The sequence below is a fragment of the Lissotriton helveticus genome, chromosome 3_1 (assembly GCF_964261635.1).
Source record: "Lissotriton helveticus chromosome 3_1, aLisHel1.1, whole genome shotgun sequence".
Classification (NCBI taxonomy): domain Eukaryota; kingdom Metazoa; phylum Chordata; class Amphibia; order Caudata; family Salamandridae; genus Lissotriton; species Lissotriton helveticus.
The window spans coordinates 995548592-995569618 of record NC_136061.1 but is presented as its reverse complement, the minus strand read 5'-3'; the positions used below and the strand labels follow the sequence as shown (position 1 = coordinate 995569618).

The 21027-nt window shown below is 41.1% G+C and overlaps 1 protein-coding gene across 3 annotated transcripts in view; it reads right to left on the bottom strand.

The window, feature by feature from the left end:
* The window catches only part of CCDC141 (coiled-coil domain containing 141), an 808330-nt gene extending 790250 nt beyond the window's left edge, over nucleotides 1-18080 (bottom strand). For all 3 annotated transcript variants that reach the window (XM_078681492.1, XM_078681494.1, XM_078681493.1), the window contains exon 1: nucleotides 17843-18080. In XM_078681492.1, the coding sequence (XP_078537618.1) occupies nucleotides 17843-18046 (204 nt within the window). In that variant the 5' untranslated portion in view covers nucleotides 18047-18080. The remainder of the gene's footprint in view (nucleotides 1-17842) is intronic.
* Nucleotides 18081-21027: the final 2947 nt, after the last annotated feature.

Here is a 21027-nt window from a genome sequence, read left to right as displayed (position 1 = left end):
GTTAACCCCTTAAAAGTTGGTTTAGAGACGCCAGATGCAGGTTGGAAATTCGTTCTGCGAAAGAAGAGAACCTTGTTATGACAAGGTATAAGTTCTGTACTCCACATCAAAAGGCGGAGGAGACTATAGATGAGTTTGTAGTTAGGTTCCATGAGTTGTCTACCAAGTGTCCTTTTGGGGTTATGATAGACAAGCTCATTAGAGACCAACTTATCTTACAAAAAGATTCAAGAGAGGTATGGGCAGCAAAGAACGCCACATTAAGTGATGCCATAGGCATTGCCAAACTGCTAGATTTATGCACGAGAGAACTAGAGAAGAAGAATCAGGGAAGTGAAGTTTGTGAAATAGGAATTGAACGTAGATCGGGTGGTGAGTATCTTACTACAGAAAAGCCCAGCAATACAAGGGAAACAATTAGGCACCATCCAAACAAGCTAATAAGGGTTTTAATCGGAGAGGGAGAGCAAGTCATGCCTCCGACTCAAAGTTTTGTTTTGCTAAGAGAGAGTGCAGAAGATGTGGCCTTCTGGGGCACTTTGCAAGAGTGTGTAGAGAGGTAGGTCGTGGTAGGATAACCGGTGTCTCTGATATATCCACTGAACCAGCTGAGATGCCTGAAAGTGTAGAGGGTGAAACTGAAGGGTTAGATGAGAACCATAGGAGGAATAGACCCAAAACAATGTTCAAAATAAATGGGCTTAAGGTACAACTTATGGTGGACATAAGTTCAATGTACACCATTGTGCCTACAGCCATATTTGAGCCACTGTGGGGAGGTACAACATTACAACCCAAAGACATGTAGCCAGTGGTATATCAAGGAGAGGTTATTGATATTGTGGCCTGTATGAATGCTGACATAGAATTTGGAGGTAGAATACAAGGAAACGTATACATGGCAGAGCAAGGTCCCCTAATTTTGGAGTGGGTACATCAATATGGCTTGCACACCATTGTTAACCCCACGGCATCTTCACAGGTGATGGTGGTTGAAGAAGAATCGATTCCTGACATCCTGGACTCAATGAAACATGTATTTGACAACAAACTGGGCATGTTGAAGGGATACGTACACAAGATCGTACTCAAAAAGGGGGCTGTCCTGGTTCAGCACAAGCTGACAAGAGTCCCCGTTATTGTCAGAGAAGGGGTAAAAGAGTTGATAAAGAAGATGTTGCAAGAGGGAATCTTTGAACCTCTGGAAGCTTCCAATTGGATGTCCCCAGTGATCATTACATGCAAAGCTGATGATCGTTTGAGGTTCTGCATGGATTTAAGATATTTGAATCAGAGCATTGTAGCCAATACTTACCCTCTACCCAATAATAACAAATGATGGGTATTTTTCTAAATTGGATTTTAAATAACGGCATACCATCAGATGAAGCTCCCGGAGGATTCAAAACCACTCATTGCGTTTATAACAATGGAAGGAATTTTTTAGTGCACAAATATGCCTTTTGGGTTGTCATCAGTGGCAAGTGTTTTTCAATGCATGATTGCAGAAGTGCTCCAGGGGATGGACAACATTCTCTATTTTTAAGATGACATACGGATTTTTGGTAAGACCATTAAGGAGCACAACACAGTGTATTGTGGATGTAGGTCTTACTTTGCGTAAAAACAAATGTTGTTTCTTGGAGGAACAAGCAGAATACTTGAGGTACACAATGTCAGCTTACGGAGTTAAGCCAAAGAAAAATCTTTTGAAGGTTATTAAACATGCCCCATGACCCAGGGGGAAAGAACAATTGAGGTCCTTTATGGGCCTCACAGAATACTACGCAAAGTTTGTGCAGAGTTCTGCTTGCACTTCCCATCTCTGCTACTAATCATGGCCGGACTGGGAATGCCAACCAGCCCTGGCAATTAACTTGGACCCGCCCCCAGAGGGGCAGGGAATCTGGTGGAAATACTGCTGCTACACTGCTGCTGTTTTTCTTACATGGGGCCGATATTGCAGCGCTGCTGCAAAACTGGCCCCCAGTAACAAAAACGGTCTCCTCCGGTCTAAAAATGGCCCCCATCCTTCCGGCCCACCGGGAAAATGCCCGGTGCCCTATACTGCCAGTCCAGCAATGCTGCTAATTACAGCAATCATAAATAAGGCTCTGTTTTTACTGTTTCTTACAGATAAATAAAGAAAGGAAAAAAATGTTTTCTGTCTGTATTTATTTTTAAAAGTGGAACAATACAGAAAAGGATGCCTCTTGTGGGTCACTCTCCATGCTGTCTTTCGGGCTTTACAGGACATCAGCTGAGCAGATTGACAGCATGGGAAGTTAAAAAAACAGGTTCAGATTTCCCTAAATACAGGTATAGGTTAAATATATGTGTATTATAATGCTGATATGTACCTTTGGGTGTAATGTTTTGTTATATTTGGCTGCTTAATGTGCTAAAATACTACAGATAGCAAAGTAATACAGAGTGTGGCTAATTTAGGAACTAATAAATCTTGCCCTACTAAAAAGAAAGTAGGTAGTACAAATAAAATTTTAAATGTCCATAGTTTGAATGTAGCGGGTTTAATAAACAAGATGATGCAAGATGGGCCAATTGCTTAAGGGAGTATGATGTGGTAGGTCTGCAGGAAACCTGGGAGACCAATAACACCTTTTGTGTGGACCGTTACTCAACCTATTTTGAACCTGCACAGCCTTTCCCTGTGGGTAGAGCTAAGGGAGGCTTACTGACCTTAATTTCCTTAAATATTGTAGGTAAACATTGTAAGCTAGACGCTGATTCCTGTAACTATCTAATGGTTCAAATAACACCTGAAATGCTTTTTAGAATCATATAGAGAGAAGCAAAACACTTTTTATTTGGTGATAATTTTAGAGGATTTTAATATACATTTGTGCCCAAAGGATTGTAATGTCGTTGATATCCTTGGCCCCGAGAATTGCTCAAATTTGGATTTTGAGCATACGCAGCAAGGAGAGTTTCTAGAGGATATTTTGGCTGATTTTGGCTTTATACAGCCGAGTACCAATGAGACTGAGGAAAATATTCCCTCCTTTAAGGGAAGAGGTGTGAATTCTACAATCGATTATATTTTTATTACCACATGCTTGTTACCTCAGGTTGTATCTTGCGGAGCCAAATGGTCCTCTTTCAGTGATCACAACCCTATACACTTAAGACTGGGTTGGGGTATGAGGAAATTACACCGTCTGGGCTGAGCATCACAAGAGACAATGTAAAGTTAAAAGTTCAGGATCGTAGGCTCAAGTGGAGCAAGGAAATCCCAGAATAGTTCCTCAATGATTTATTTGAAACTTCCAGTGATGACATTAATTCTTGCCTAGATAGTACCAACAAGGAGGAAGCAGTCCTGAAAGCTTATGACCGAATCAGCCAACAGATGTCCAGTGCTATGACAAAGCCCACGAGGAAAGATAAGGAGGAGGGCGAGAGGTGGTTTGATCATATTTGTACAGATGCACACCAAAAGTTGTTTCTTGCATTGAAGCAAGCTCCCCAAGATAAGGCCCAAACAGCTATACTCAGGAAAAAGTATAAGCAAACGTTAAAAAGCTGTAAAACAGAAATTAAAAACGAAGTCTGAAATGATTTGCAGTGTATAGATGTTATCAAAAATAATTCCCAGGTTTTGGGAGATTGTTAATATGCCATTCTTTATGGGAGAAAGCAACTGCCCACTGGATTGTACCATACCCGAAGATCAGTGGTTCACCCATTTTAAATAGATCCATGGTGACCACGTAGTTGTGGGTACCTCACCCCTTTGCTTTCGGTAGAGGGGAAATATGCCTTCGTTTTTTTAACGAAGAAGAAGTAAGGCCATAATACAAATGACAAGTAATAAAGCCACCAGACCGGACGGTATCCTGGCCGATCTTTACAAGTTAAATGTGACACTATGCTCTAAAATATTGGTACCTGTTTTTAATGTGGCCTGTTTGCATGGCCTGTTGCGGTCTTGGTCACAGTCTACCATTATACCTGTTCTTAAGAAGGGGCAGAGAGAGGACCCACGATGTTACAGGCCCATATCGCTGATTGATTAGGCAGTAAAAGTAATGGGGAGAGTGATCCTTAAGACATTAACGGATTGACTAGATGAACGTAAGGTATTGTCAAACCTACAGAATGGGTTTAGGAAAGGTAGGGGTGTACGGCTTAAATTTAAATCTGACAGTGGGGAAACGTACATAAAAGGGGACACTACATCTGGCCTTTATGGATCTGTCATCGGCTTTTGACCGAGTAAACAGATCCAAACTAAGGGTATTATTACCTAACATAGCAATGGACCAGAACATAGTTAACTTCTGTCCGACCTGCATAGGGACCTTTCGGCCATGGTGAGATATGATCAAAGGGGCAATCACACACAGTATATTTGTATAACAAGAGGAGTTAGGCAGGGAGGTATCTTAGCTCCCTCTTGTTTACGTTATACTTAAACAATCTAGACTTGTCCCTGTGCATGGCCTGTAAAGATATTCTCTGTGCAGAGGGTTGGTCAATGCCCGCGCTCCTATAAGCGGATGACGCTGTATTACTAGCACGGACTGCGATTGAGCTTCAGTGTCTCCTAGATTCCTTTTCTGATTTCATGAGATCATTAGATTTAAGTGGCGATTTCTTTAAATCACACACTGATTATGGGCCCAAGACCAAAAACCAATTTCTGCTATTTAAATTAAATAATAAGGGTAACCACGTTTTCTCATTTAGTGGTAATGTTTGATGTAAGGTGCACATGGGTGCAGCAAAAAAAGCAAAAAGAAATGCTATGGTGAGAACGACAGTAGCGGTCCTTGATTTTTCACACAGGCTGGGGGCCAAACCTATCCATGCCATGCTAAATATAAACAGAGCCAAGTGTATTGCCATTGCTAATTATGGGTCAAATATGTAGGGATACAAGGAGGCTACAGAACTCCAAATAGTGGAGAATAAGTTCTTCAGAAATCTACTTTCGGTTCCGCAATCAATACCTTCTTATATCATACATCAGGAACTGGGTTTTGGTTTTGTATCAGATTTGATTGGTATGGCTCCTCTTTTGCTGTGGATCGGGACCTGGACCAACCCAGAATTAGAACTGAATCGCAAGTTTGCTCTGGATTGTTTATCTCTAGATAAAGCAATTAGCATCGCCTGGCTAGGTTACATCAAGAGCTTAACAGGAAAATTAGGGGGCCCCGCCTTATTTGACTCCCCCAACAAGCTGGTGAGAGAGGATCTGTTGTGGGTGAAAAAACATTTCATGTTTGTGATGCAAGCAGAGAGAGGCTAGAGAGCTACTGAAACCCACAGTACGAGCCCATACACTATTGAAAATATCTCCAGCAATAGGGCCATACCTACATAAAATAACAAAGCCTTACCACTGCTTCCTTCTAGTAAGATTTAGATTTAACCTTTTGCATTGTATTTTGGCAGAATCCCATGGATGGTGCAAGATGAAAGACTTGGGTCCTTGCGATAATTTTTCTATTCAAGACACTCTGCATTTTATAATGTTCTAAGACTATTTTCATCATATTCGCACGCGTTTTTTAACACCTATACTGAAAAATAAGAGCTTTATGCAGGTTAGGCCTGCACTAATATACTTACAGATGCTGAATAACCGATGGGAATGTTTTAATATTGCCAGTTTTTTAGTTGCGGCGGTTAGGGAAAGGAAACAAAAGGTTTTTGTTATGTGGTTTCTATTTGTTTTTTATACAGAAAGTATGCTAAATGATTTTATCTTGGAGCTCTGGCGCATAAGATTGTTTTAAATTAATTATGCATACACTAAACCCTTTGTAATGACGGTAATTGATTTTTATTTTGATGTCTTTGGTATACAAGATCATGTTCCTAAAGAAATATGTATATGTTGTAAATGGTTCTTTCAGATGTTATGTAGTATACTTTTATGGTTTTAAATTAACCGAATAAAGTGATTTTGACTGAATGTGTATTATAATGCTGATATTTACCTTTTGGTGTAATGTTTTGCTAAATTTGGCTACTTAATTTGCTAAAATGTAACAGATAGCAAAGTATGACTGCATGTTTATTAGTAAAATAAATGTGGAAATATACAATTTTACGACTCAATTTATTCTCAAAACACAAAATAAATATGGATATTACCAAGATGGCCAAAAAATAAATGTGGATAAATACAGACAGAAATGTTAAAAAACAATAGATACCATAAAACCGGGAGCCCTAAATCATAAAGAACTGGGGGCTGCGATACCTGGAAGATCTGATCCGTGTCCGGCCTGCTCTGCTCTGGTGATCAATTTGGAAAAACTCAGAGTCTGCCCTAACAAGAGACACAATACTGGATTGCCACTCCCTGGATAACGGTTTGCAAATCCCCTGGATTAGTTATGTTAAATCCGTTTATACTCGTATAGGAATGGAATCCTTTTTATGGGATCCCTTGACCGGTGTTTCACTAAGTAAAAGGAGAGTGACAGAGGCTTTTTTTCCAGCTCAAGGAGTCCCAGCGGTTCAGGAATCTCCACACATGTCCAACTGTCATAACATATTTGGACTTATATGACCCTGATAACATCACTAATTATCTATTGACTGCTCGCAGCAAATAGGAACGTTCACTCTTATTTCTTTTTAGATCAGGCACCGTTAAGTACCTGTTATGCTTTTCTACTGGCTATACACAGCATCTTGATTCCATATCTTGCCCGTGTGATGATGCTTCTAAACAGACTATGCATTTTTTATCTTTTTCTGTAAATTTTATGCGCAATATTCCAAGTTGTTTTTATCCCCTATTTTAAAAAAGTGCTGTTTTGGCCTTAATCATTGCAGACATGTGTAATGTTGTGGGCCTAGGCCCACTGCTCCTAAAAGTAGTGACACAGACACTGGGTGATAGTTAGCTAACTGGCCATGAGCCGTGCACCCTGGCCCTATTATTTGCAGGCTCACGTCACTCGTGATGCCTGTAGTTGATGGGTGTGGGGTGCAAGTGTATCCAGCCCTCGAGGGAATGGCTGTCAAACTAAGTGTCTGCTGAGGCACTAGAAAGCGTTCAGCACAACACTACATCCTGCTCTTAGATTCTTATGACTTTTACATAATGATGAAGTGTTTTTTAATGTAGGCGCATTTTTAAAGGCTGCCACGCAGACACAAACTTCGATGCACTGATGAGATATGCTGATGCAATTTGGTACTGTATGAGATATTTTATCTTTCCAGCTGAGGCATTTTATGTATCGGTTAAATTCCAATTTAAATTGTTGGGATGTAAAATGTTCTTAGCATTTCCTTTTCGTGAATATTTTTTATGGCTGCCACAATGCTGCTGAATAAAGTTTTGAATTCAACTTTATTGAATATATTTATACAGGTATTGCATATCATTATTTTGAAATCTGAAGAGGACATACAATTCCACACTCAAGGCTTAACAATCTGAAATACAATCTCAAAATGGGTGGTAGTTGACCGGCTTGTACAATAGCACCTCTGACAAGGATTATGCACTGGTAGGTGATAAATGGCAAGACATGGACAGCTAATGTGGCCAAACACTGAGTCCCACAACACGAAGACCTACCCTCAGAGGTTCATGACATAAAAACACTACCCACAGAGGCTCAAAGCAAATATAACACCCTTCCAACCACACACAGTGTAGCTTGCAATCCATGTGTGCAAGTACTTTAGCACCCCACATTGGGGTAGTAAGTGCTATACAAAAGCTACATACAATACAATAACAAAGAAATATCAGCAAGCACAATACTACATTGTGTCTACAACTGTATAGCATAGCATAGTGCACTAGTTTCAGTTTTAAAATCACGTTTATTTGGACCGTTGGTCCACAAACAAAACATATACTATTAAAATGTTCTCTTAAAAATGACACTTCATTAACACACTAAAATATATCATAAAACATATTCAATATAAAACCCTCCAGTAACTCTAATTGGAGCTACATTATTACTAAAACTCATTTAAAAAGTTAAGAAGGAATGCTTTCACTCTTTCTTTGCATAAATTTCCCAATAGCAACAGCAATATCTAGATGGGTCATTTCAGTCATTAAAGTTACAGCCTGGGCCCTAAATTTAATTTCATATTTCTTAAAAATCGGTTTTAAAAACATAATTCGTAAGTCAAGAAACTTCTGACAATCAAGTAAAATATGTAACAAGTCACAAGAGGTGTCCAAGGTGCAAGTGCATCTTCCCGTCTTATCGATCATTACGTTTTTTGCCACATTATTCATATAACACGGGTTCACCCCAATTCTTACCCTGAGAACCTCACTTCGTAGTCGGCAGTCCGGTAGCCTATCAATATAGGGAAAGCTTTGCTCATTTTTCCATGCATCTAACATAAAATGCACTGAGATTTTATTTGCAAGGTAATTTCAGTCCTGTGCATGTGATAATTCCTTTCCCAAGGTCTTTAGTATCTTCTTGTCAATATTAATCATAAGGGTCGTAGGGCACAATTTAACCTCCATCATGTGACATAGCTTCATCATAATCGCCCTAGTTTCTCTTGCCCATTTTAATTCGCTATTCCGTATTTCGTTTTTACACCATTGTGAAATTTTGGTGTCTTCGTCTACTCCTAGATGTTGCCAGAATCGAAGTAGGGCCATACCAGCTAGAATGCCCCATGAAGTAAGTCCTAACTCTAGTCTTACAGCTTGAACCATGGCTGACAAGGGCAGTATAAATAGATTTTTTAGGTTTTTACCTTCCTCAACATCCCAGCTCTCTTTGCCGCTCAGGTATAGCAATTCTGCGCCGTACAGAAATTGCGGAGGTAGTGCACTGTTTACAACAGACATGCGCAGTGGTAGGAGGATGGGTGGGTGTGCTTAAGTGTTTGCTACGCGGGGAGTTAATTATGTTTTTTATTTCCCAATTCAGAATCTTATTGTCTGCTATCCCGTTGGGAACGTTCGGTGGAAGTTTTGCAGAAAACTTTAATTAAACATTTATACCTAAACGCCATAGCGAGTGGAGGTATAAAAGTAAGAATTTGCGTGCAGGGTGCATCAATAAAGCCCCCTTTAGCCTACTCAGGTCCATTTTGATCGATCACTGGAACATAAAAAGACCTGACCAACATGAATAACTACAGAGTATGAAAACGAAACAATGAATTTGCTAGAGCGTGTGGTGGGTGGAGACAAAATGTGCTGACCACAGAAATCGAGAAGGGGCGGAGTAGGTCTTTTGCCCTATTTCTTTAAGCTCATCCGTAATAATACAGTAGGAAATTGTTTAGAACGTAAGAAGTAAACCCCTGCTTTACATTAGAAAAAGCTTCCAAACACTGGAGCTATCTGCTCGGAAGCTGCATGTGTGAGAAGCGGGAAACTCATCACTGAAGTCCTTCAACATAGCCTTTGCAACGCAAAATCATGCATCTGTTGGCACTGAAACTTCGTGGGTCACAACAGGATGTAGGTATGAACATTCAGGGCGGCCTTCCCACTCCACATTCTTTTGAGTCTATCAGTCCGACCTTGGATGGCCAGGATGAATGCACGCTATTTAAACTAAGCTGCTTTGAATCTCATACTGCCCTGGGCTGGATTCCTGGCAGGATCTCTGAAGCACTCATCTGTGACGCGCCACTGAATGCATGCACTGAAGAAGCCCTGCTCGTGTGAGCTGAGGACCAGTGACGTAGGGTTCGATGATATGGCACCTCCCGACCCCAGCAGAATGTAATGAGGGACCCGTGAAACTCCCACATTTCACAAATATTCAGAGGCCCTAGGCTGAATTGGGGCCCCCTTGAAGGATGGTGGAATCCCCGCTGCAAGGGTTGGTGGTAAGCCCCAGGAAGGACAGCTCCACTATATTTGCCATAAATAGTCCCACTGGCTTCAAAAACATGAGTACAACCTGAGCTTTCGGTATGTAACCTAAATAAGACAAAATATCAAAAGATTATTTGGAATAACCTCTTCAAATATACGCTAATCAAGAATAGTCCCTTGTTGCTAGGGAGCACTCCTAAAGAGTATACATCTTAAAAAATATATTGTTACCTTTGTGACCAAAACATGCGACACTCGTTCGGTGCTGGGTGGACATCATCTAATTTATATATGTGTTTACATTTAGTTTAACTTCTGTAATAGTTATAGGTTTTCACTGCATTGTTTGTAAGTCAGTCAATGGGTAAACAACTGTAAAGCGCTCTGATGTAGACAATGGAATGACCTGCGGTATGTAAAACTTCCAAAATCAGAGTATTGTATTCACACAGAGTGACCTAGGAACCATGCATTCAAGGCCTCACCATCTGCCGCAGGCACCCGTTGCGGTTGATTTGAAGAGCGAAAAGCTGATCCCAAAATTTGATTTAGGATGTGTACCTTGTATTTTTGACGCGTTTTTTGTGTGTGGAATTTGTGCCTTCATAATATGACATTTTTTTGTGCCTGATGTTTGTTGTAAATAAACGCAAGATGGTAGTTGGGATCCAAGGTGTAGGTTTATTCGGTAGCGGAACAGCTTAACACCCACAGGAAGAGACATAGGAGAAAACGTCTTCTTCCAACAACAGCCCAGTACGAATCACAAGATTCCACAAACCCCAGTCATGACATCATAAGTTCTAACATATGTCATGTCATAGAATACCACACACCTCCCCCCCTTCAGAAAAAAAAATGAAAAGAAAAAAAACACAAAACTATAAGAAAACAAAACAAAAAAACAAAGGGAAAACAAGAGAAATAAAGTTAGAACCGAACAATATCCTTAAATTTCATTGGAAGACATCTGACACGTGAACTACAACGTGAAGCAATTGGCCTTTGGTCACAGGCAGGACGAGCAAAACCAGAATGGTCAACATTAACCAAATTGTCTGCAACAATACCCTGATCAACATTCACAGGATACACAGGAATAACATTCTTAGTTGCATTTTCACAAAGAGTAGAACCATTCAGGACATCAGCATTGGTAATATTATCAACAGTAACATTCCTATCCAAAGACAGATGATCAAAGGCTTAGTGAGTACCACAAAGCTCAGATCTGTCATTCACCACATGTGGGTCATTAGAGGGAGAAATACCCGGTTGTGAAAAGAAGGAATTGGAGTCAGTGGACCTACACACAGTAAAGCGTTTCAAGTCATCAGATCTACACACAGATATGCGTCTTAAATTCCAGATTTTCCCATCTTCCACCCTAACAGCTTTGCTGAAGAGTTCAACAACTCTGAGAGGACCAGACCGTCTGGGAGATCCTTTGCGGATTTGTCCACCAAACTTCACTCTTACAAAATCACCAACACTTAATTTGGGTAGATTCACATTACGTGCTGGGACGCGGGACATCTTTGCTTGGTACTTATTGACTCTCTCTCTAACAGCCTCCAAATCCAATTCTAGATAGTCACCTTTCTCAGTTCGCAACCACCAAGGCATCAGCTTCGAACCAGGCTTCCTACAGTGCAACATTTCAAAGGGTGATAATCCAGTAACAGTATTAGGGGAAAAGCGATACGTCAATAAGGTTGCTTGGAGAGCTTTCCTCCATTTCAAACCACTACGCAAAGCCAACTGACAAGATTCTTTAATTACTCTGTTAAAACGTTCAACTTGTCCGTTGGCTTGAGGAAAATAGTTGGAAACTCTTTTATGTTTGATACCACAGCTGGAGAGGAAAGATGAAAAGATTTCGCTAACAAATTGTGGACCATTATCGGTGACAAGTTCTTCAGGAAGACCTTCTCTGGAAAAAACCTCGTTAAGGAAGTCAACAATTACATCAGAATTGACCTTCTCCACAATTCCGGCCACTTGGAGAAATAATCAACCAGAACAATGGCAAACATCTCTTTACCCGACTGATAACTAAAAGGGCCAATGATGTCTACACCTAGTTTGCGCCACGGACCTTGAACAAACTCAACAGGAGTAGAACTTACAGAAATAGGTTTCACGGATTTATCACTTAAGGAACAAGGGGAGCAATTCCTTACCCATTTATCAATCATATTGTCCATACTAGGCCACCAATAAAATTCTCTGATTCTTCTCTTAGTGGAGGACATCCCTAAATGGCCTTCATGAGCCAGATCACAAATCATATCTCTAAAAATTATTGCGCCATCATCCATCAACTCATCCTTTACCTTAAAGAAAGAAGCCAATTCACCACTAAGTTTCCTCTCTTCAGGCCATCCTTTGTTTAAAAACAACCTTACATCCTTCAAAACATCATCCTGATCCAAAGCTTTTGTCCAAGCAGCCTGTGAGATCAGTTTAGACTGATTATCACTAACAATAATGTTAATATCATTCATAGTAAAAGCCACATCACATTCCTCAGAATAATCTACTGCTGGGCTATCCTTAGCGGGAAAGCGAGACATGCAATCTGCATGGACATTAAGGCGACCCGGAACATAGGTGACAACACAGCGATATTCCTGTAACTTTGCGGCAAGCCTCGCTAAACGAGCAGTGAGAGTCCTACCACCACCAGCAGATAGCATAGTGACCAGAGGCTTGTGATCGGTCCTTAGTGAGAATTTGGTACCCCAAATAAATTGACGGAAATGTTGAGTGGCCCAGGTACACGCAAGTAACTCCCTCTCTATCGTGGAATAATTAACTTCAGAGCCACGAAGAGACCTTGAAGCATAGGAGACAACATATTCACCTGAATTGTCCTTCTGCATTAAAACTGCACCTAGACCTATATTGCTGGCATCGACACAAAGTATACATTCTTTATTGACTGAATATGGTTTGAGAAAAGGAGCACATACAATTTAAGTACATCAAAAGACTCTTGCTGGTCTTTACCCCATACAAATTTTGCTTGTTTCTTGAGCAAAGAGCGTAAAGGATGGACTAACATGGAGTAATTCTGCACAAATTTCCCATAGAATTCTGTAAGACCAAGAAAGGATAGCAACTGTTCCTTGGAAGTGGGGATGGGAGCAGACAGAATACTCTTAACATGGCTGAGTTTGGGCTTAATACCATTTTCCGAAATCTCATGGCCTAAGTATTCAACTTTAGACTGTCTAAATTTACATTTTGAAAACTTTAAGGTTAAGCCTTTCTCTTGGATACAATTCAGAACAGAATACAAGTTCGAATCATGTTCATTACAGTCTTTACCAAAAATTAAAATGTCATCTTGGAAAGCCACTGCACCACTACAATTTTTTAGTACATCTCGCATCAATCTCTGAAAGACGGATGCAGCACTGGCTAGTCCAAAGGGCATTCTCAAATATTGGAAACATGCCCTCTGGAGTCACAAATGCTGTTAACTTCCTTGGCTCTTCATGGAGCTCCACCTGGTGATATGCACTCGCCAAGTCTATTGTAGAGAATACAGAGGCACCAGACAAAGAGGAAATCAATTCATGAATGTTTGGTAAGGGATGTTTATCAACCCATATTTCCTGGTTTAGGCTACGGAGGTCCACACAGAGACGGAGATCCCCAGAACTCTTGAGTGATAAAACAACGGGGGAAACCCAAGGAGAAGACTCAATTGGTTCAATGATTTGTTTTAAAACAAGATCATCTAAAATTCCTTTGAGCTTATCCCTGTAAGCTAAAGGGACATTTCTTACTCTGTGTCTAACTGGTACAGCATTCTCATTGAGTATTATCCTATGTTTGAAATCTGTGTACTTGCCAAGAATATCTTTGAAAACATCAGGAAACTTGTTTTTAATATTGCCTACAAAACAAGAACCATTCACATCAGAAAGTAAGTTCACTTCTGGCTCTATGAAACACACGGGAGGATTGGCATTAGGATCTAGTTTGATGCCTAATTCACGTTGGTGTGGCCATCCTAAAATAGCTACCCCTTTAGTGGCTACATACACCTTCCCATTGGTGATACGATCTTTAACTTGAAGTTTGGCCCAGAAGTACCCTTCCAATTCTATTTTCTTGCCTGAGTAACCCCCAGGATGGATGTCAGGAACACAAAGCTCTCTATTGTCCCAGAAACTTTTAAACAAATCTAAACCAATGATAGAATACCGTGAACACGAATCCATCATTAGTTCAATGGACATACCATCCACCAATATGGGATAAGAGGGAAATTCATCAAGTTCAACCTCATACACGGAAAGAATGCAATTGAAGCTATTGAGAACTTCCTCTTCCTCTTGTGAAATATAATTCACTCTTTGTGTCGAGCGACAAACATTGCCAAAATGACCTTTACGTTTACATTTCACACATACTCTGTCCCAGGCAGGGCAACCTTTATAATTGCCAACATGGTTGGGACTACCACAGCGGTAGCAAGAAACAATTTTCCTTTGGCCAAATCTGTTGTCTGGGTAGCTTTTGACTTCACCGGATTTTTTCTCACTATCCTTCCTCAAAACATTCCTGGAAGGAACATTAGGGTTAGGTTGGTTTTTAACCAAGGAGACTTCAGGCTCAGGAACCAAGGATTTGACATTTGAACCTCTTATTTCTGATACAAACAACTCTGACTGTTCTATACCCTTGGCTATGTTAATTACAGCATTGAGAGTAGTTTCTGTTCCAAGCCAAAGTCTCTCCTGAATTTTCTTGCTCTTGGTTCGCATCATAATCTGGTCTCTAAGAACCTGTTCATAGGAAATTGTTTCGAATGAGCAATAACAGGCTAAGGAGCGTAGTGCTGAAACATAATCCTCTATGGACTCATCCTGTTTTTGAATGCGAGAGTAAAACTTAAACCTCTCCATGACAGTATTTATTTTCCTGCCAAAACGAATTTTCATTTGCCTAGTGGCTTTTTCGGAAACATCAATGTCTCCAGCGTCTTCAATCGGAGGGAGATTGTCAAATTCTTTAATTCCTGCCCCTCCCAAACAATGTCGTAAAAGGGCTAGTTTGCGTTTAGCAGAACACCCCTCCTTTTCCAGGACGTCTACATAAGCCAGAAACATAGGGAACCACAAGTCCCATTCAATGCTTGGATCTCCGGCTGTTTGTAGAAAATGAGGGGGGGGCAGCAATATTCGACATTTTTTTTCCGAATTTGTTATTAACCAAGATGGATTTGGATTTCAGAAGCATAAAAAAAATATGTATATATAGTATCTACGATTCGTTGTTGAATAACTGCTCACTCGAAAAGAAATTGTGGTTTACACACTCTAAGAGGCAAGAATTGCGATCTCCGATGAATTTCTTGTTTTCTCCGATGAATTTCAAGATGGCGGCACGCACGTGACGTCAGCGCGTCACTGGGGTTGAAGGGTAGAACCCACAATGCTTTGCGGATTGTTTGTGAGGCAGCGAGGAGCGAACGTCAAGGAATGACGAGCAGATGAATCTGTCTCGAGCTGCATTGGAACGCTCGGCCAATTTGAACGGTACAACGGTAAAACAGGTAAGCGAGGTGAAAGTATAGGTGAAATTTCAGAAAAACCCCGCAAATAAAAATTTTCCTTCTCGAGTGGCAGTACGTTACCTATAACCAGCGAAAGAGCTGTTAATTTCCGATGAGCATGGTAAATCGGTAGCCAAACATGTGAACGCTGTTCCACTGTCCAGATGTAGAATTTGATGATCCCGATCGTCGCCAGTATATGTGTTGTAAATAAACGCAAGATGGTAGTTGGGTTCCAAGGTGTAGGTTTATTCGGTAGCGGAACAGCTTAACACCCACAGGAAGAGACATAGGAGAAAACGTCTTCTTCCAACAACAGCCCAGTACGAATCACAAGATTCCACAAACCCCAGTCATGACATCATAAGTTCTAACATATGTCATGTCATAGAATACCACAATGTTGTGCCATGTAATCATTTCATGGTCATAGTGCGTGGGTTTGTGTCCTGTGACTGTAGAACATTTGTGAGTGTGGGGTTTTACTTTGTTTAATAACATGCATATTGTCCCTTGGCTAATACAATGTAAGCATAACATGTTTATTGTGTGTAGATGTGTGACTTGTGGCAATATGTGTATTGTTTCATGCCTTGCAATGACAAACTGATTGCTCTGTGTGGCTTTGTGATAACATGTTCACTGTACATGCCATTTGCATGTATTGCACATTATTTATAGGCCGGGTGGAACATTTCATTCCACTCGCAGAATTGGTGGAATTTGGGCAACTGCTCAATACTCTTGTAACGCTGAGTTCCGGCCAAATTCGGGCAATCACAGTGTGGCAGAATTTTTTTTCTCTTGCAAGGCGCCAGAAATGCGAACTGGTGAGCACGAGCATGATTTGGCACCTCCTAGCGGAATTTTCTAACGCTGACGATCAAGAGAGGTGGCCAATGGGCTGCTTTTCAAGTAGATTTTCTACTCAAGAGGCAGCAAAAATCAACACGAATGGCTGTAGGCTCTTGTGCACCTCTGGGCTATTTGCACAGATTTTTTTTAAGTCACAGCCTAATTAGCATGATGTGCATATTTCCACCCATTTGCGAAACTCTGTAGAATCTCGTGGAGTTTTTAGGTAATGTCGCGGAATTCCGCGATGCAATTCCACCAGTTCCACCCACCCCTAATTATTCACGCATTTCCAGTCATTTGCAGGTTGCCACAGAGGGTACAATGAATGAATCTTTTATTATCAGTACCCTCAGGGGGCCATTTGCAGGGCGCTACATTAGAAACTGCCTTCTTGTGGAATTCATTTTAAATGGGGACGCTGGTTCATAGCTGTTCGTTTCCGTTGTCTGTATCCCAAGCATCACTGTATTTAGTGGTCAGAGAAGATGTGGCTGGAAAATAAAGTGAACGCATCCACTAAACCCAGGACAACAAAACTGTGTATGGAGATAAAATAAAATCTTAGACACTTATATATCAGAAAGTACGGTAATTAACCGGTGCTCCTAAATATCAATATCATGTTAACCTACTGAGTTATCTTACTATACGAGCTAGAGCGCTAGACGGGAGGCATGATACAGCTTAAAAGTTATTTTCAGTAAGCAGACGGAGTGATATCACAGATGCCTATTGTACAGTGGCTGCCAGGCCCGGGGGTCACTGACTGCATTCTACGGACAACTGAACGTGTCCTATTGCATGTCGCAAGCTCAATGAATGGAACACACACACACCTAACACATCGTGAAGTCCTACTCATGAACACTCACGCAAACTCCGCCACACATGCAAACATACATATGAAAATACATGGCACATCTATAAACAGACACACGGCATTGCAGAAACACACAGACATATCAGAAACACACACATACATATAAATATATATAAATATATATATATATATATATATTAATATGTACATATATATATATATACATACATGTATACACACATACCCACACATGCACACACACCCGCACACACCAGTACACTCGCGCTACGCATACGCATGTACCACACGCGCACGCATAAGTGTTATAAAGAATGAGCAGACAAGTTGCAAACTACTAGTAGCAGATGTTTTTCATATATCTTCAGCTTTCAGCGAGGGCATTAGCAAGCACATGGTCCCTGCTGGACGAGCCAAGGTTACCTTCACTACATAGTGCACGCACTTTTCAAAATATACCGGCTCACCATTTTAAGAAGTAACTCCACAGGCTCATTTGAGCAGCTGGAACAATTACAATTTTTCTCTTAAAGTGGAAAAAAAGTAAACCAATGGTGTACCCCTTCTTCCTGAATGTTAACAAATATATATTTTATTTTGGAAAATGTGCCTACTGCATAATAATTTGAAATCTGGCCTGCAGGGCATCGTGATCAAATGTCATAAGAGTCGCAAATGCCGAAAAACACCTTTCGTCAGGAAAATGCTACATTTCTTTTACATACGAGAGAAGGCCAAGAACGGAAGTAAGGTGTCAGGAACGTACCTTCAGCACGGCCACCACCAGCCGACAGTCCCCGGCCTGGACGGCCACCGAGCTGACGGCTGTGGTGGTGGGGGCCTGCCCGCCGGGCTCATCCTCGCCGGACATGGCGCCTGGGCACGGGGTGTCCTCAGGAAGGCAGCGCCTGGGGACCTCTCTGCCTCCGATGACCGCGTCGGGAGGCAGCAGCCGGGGACCCGCTCTCATTCAGGGAAAGGCTCAGCTCACACTGATTACTCTGCCAAAAGGAAAGAACAGCAGGTTAAAAATAGACAGGCTCATTGAGTTTATCATTCTTCAGGGGGAGAGAGCTGACACACCCCTGGTTTGGTCGCGCGAGGCTGCCAGTTCTCTCCTGCCACTATCTGAAGTGCACATTGCTGTCTTTAGCTCCCCGGACAGCACCTGACATTTTGATAAGAAAATGGAAAAGGTTGCCCTTCAAAAAAAGTATTTGAGTCCCCACTCACTGCCGAGATTGCAGACATGCGAGACCCAATATTGTTGCTATTCTCGACATAACTTGTCTCTGAAGACGGATGTAAGAGTGAAGTCTCTTTATAGGTATCAAACCCCCCTTTCAGTGACTATTTAGAACTCTACTTGCTTGCACGTGGTAAAATCATGGCCAAGAAAAGGCAACGTATGCGGTATAATGCGGCACAATACGTATCAGCATCATTATGTTTTCATTGTAGCAACAGTTCACACTTTTTGTGCAAGACTGCACCTCTTTAATGCTAGTTTAGCACCTAAATACGAGAAGCAGCAATTGAAACATGATGTGCTAACTTTTGTATACGATCTGCCACTGCACGCAGCTATTGTGACGTTTTTTGTTTAGTAACTTAGCTGTGTTTGAGCTAAAACCCTTTTTTGGGTAACATTTGCAAGTCGTATAACAGATGCAATGGTATGTGTCAAAAGTGACAAATTCATGATTATGTGGAACATGCCACGACCGCAGGATTCCAAAATTCAACTGCCCCTGAGTAAAGTACACAATTAGAAAAAAACTGAACTGAAGTGTGCTTGGTTTAACCGGAAACTGCGCACTTCTTTGCTGGCACGTCACAACCGTATTGAAAAACATATATACACTACAACATGCATATTGTATGTTAAGTATGTTCGCAGTTTATTAGTGTTTAAAGTATTTACGTAAGTATCCTCCAATGCATGCGCAAACTTTGCATATTTCAACAATGCATTTGATAATGTATGTGGTGTGCACCAACATGCCGATTTAAGCTTAATTACCAAATCTTGTTTTAATTAAATTTACATTTTACATACAGTACAAATACAGTGAGAAAAAGTGAAGATAACTGTTTTTTAATATCTGTAATGTTACCTTTAATAGAGCACCACTTTCTAGGAAAGGATTCTTCTTTCTAGGCACACTCTGTAACAATGGACAACCTGGTGCATTTTTCCACACTTGTTTTTATTGTCTGCACAAGGATCATTCCCGAAAACGGAATTCCTCACCGCTCACTGCATTGCTCTTGGAGACCACAACAGAATACAGCCCACACATCTCCCGCACGCATTTCTTCTGTCACAACTTTCGGATTACAACCTCTTTCCAAGCGACAGTGGCATTAATATGCGTAGGGCATGTCCTCAGTCACGCATGAAGTGTCGTACACTGGTTTTGCTTCCGTTTTTGAACAGGGGTGGCGCAGGACGGGCAGTGCGCGCGCCGAGGCACAGAAGGTTCCGGCATTCCACGCATTGCCTGCAGCCCTGCGCAGCAGCTGTTTGATGGCTGGGCTGCCACAGAACAGCTGAGGAAGTGTCACAGGAGTGAGTGTAGGGCACAGGCCTCGAAAACAACTTGACATCCGGGCCACCCCCAGGCCAAGTGGCCAACGGGCATCTCCTCTGAGCATTTGTTTCGAAATATTTACCAAGGTAGAGACAAGTCTGACCTCAAAAGGAAAGCAAGTCATATGTGTGCCATGTGCGCTCACAACCAACCATAAACACAACGCATAAATAAAGTTTTAAGGAACTTGGGAGACCCTCTATTTTATAAACATTATAAAAACACGAAATTATTCGATACAGTGTAAACAGCGAATTTCCCCCTTTAGATCTGGGCACGGCATCGCATCTGGCCTATGATGTTTGCAGAAAAAGAGATTTTGAAACTACCAGAGAAGCGCTTAGACTCTGCCCACTCGCCCTTGACTATAGCAATTGAAATAATCTTTGTTAGGTCATATTATGAAAGCTAGTATTTTACTTTGTGAAACATACTTTTGCCTATATTTGCATTTTAGGACTATGCCCTTTAGTTGCCTTCTAGGAAAGGTTATGCTCAATACTGTAGGCCTGAGTTTGTTATGGTGACAAGACAATTAATATAGTTATAGGACTGATTGGTTCACCGAGAAAGGTTCTGCCCAGTGCCATGATTTGTTTACTACAAAAAATTCTGACAAAGACAGCAGGGCTGACTTATTTATTGTAAAAAGCATGTATTAAAGACAATTGACATTGGATTGTTATGGCACCATGTTTCTGGCTGCACACAAGTATTTTGTTTTAGAAAATATCACAGATTACTCTGGTAGGCAAGGGTTTTGTTGTTGGTTCCCTGACAAACCAAAGGGGTTAGAGGATTTTTACTGTGATAATCCTTATAAGGCACAGTGGAAGCCCTGGACAGCCCAGAGGGCAGGGTGGAATGCATTTAAAAACAAGGGCATGTACTTTTAAGCTTTACGTGCCCTGGTAGTGAACAACTGTTACATCCATTTTTTATTCTGTAAGGCCTATAACTCCCATAGGATAACATTGTGATTACCTCAATATTCAAATTCCTTATTCAATCTTTATTACATTTTATACGTGTAATTTCCATATATGGGAAGATATACCTCATTTAAGTTTGGTGTCTCTGGAATCCTAATTTAAAATCATAACTTATGGTGAAGTCGGATTTTAAATTACAATTCTTAAATTGTCACTTTTAGAAAGTTGGCATTTACTTGTCTTAGACATTTGGTGCCTACGGTCTCTCTCTGCTCACTTGACTGGGTATAGTTGGCAGCTGGGCTTTGTGTAGTCCTCATTGACAGTCATACACAATGAGAGCTTAGGTGTGACTGAATGGAGCATCACTGGCAGGATGGGAGAAAGGAGCTGGGACCAGCCCCACTTAGCCCTGGTTAAGCTGT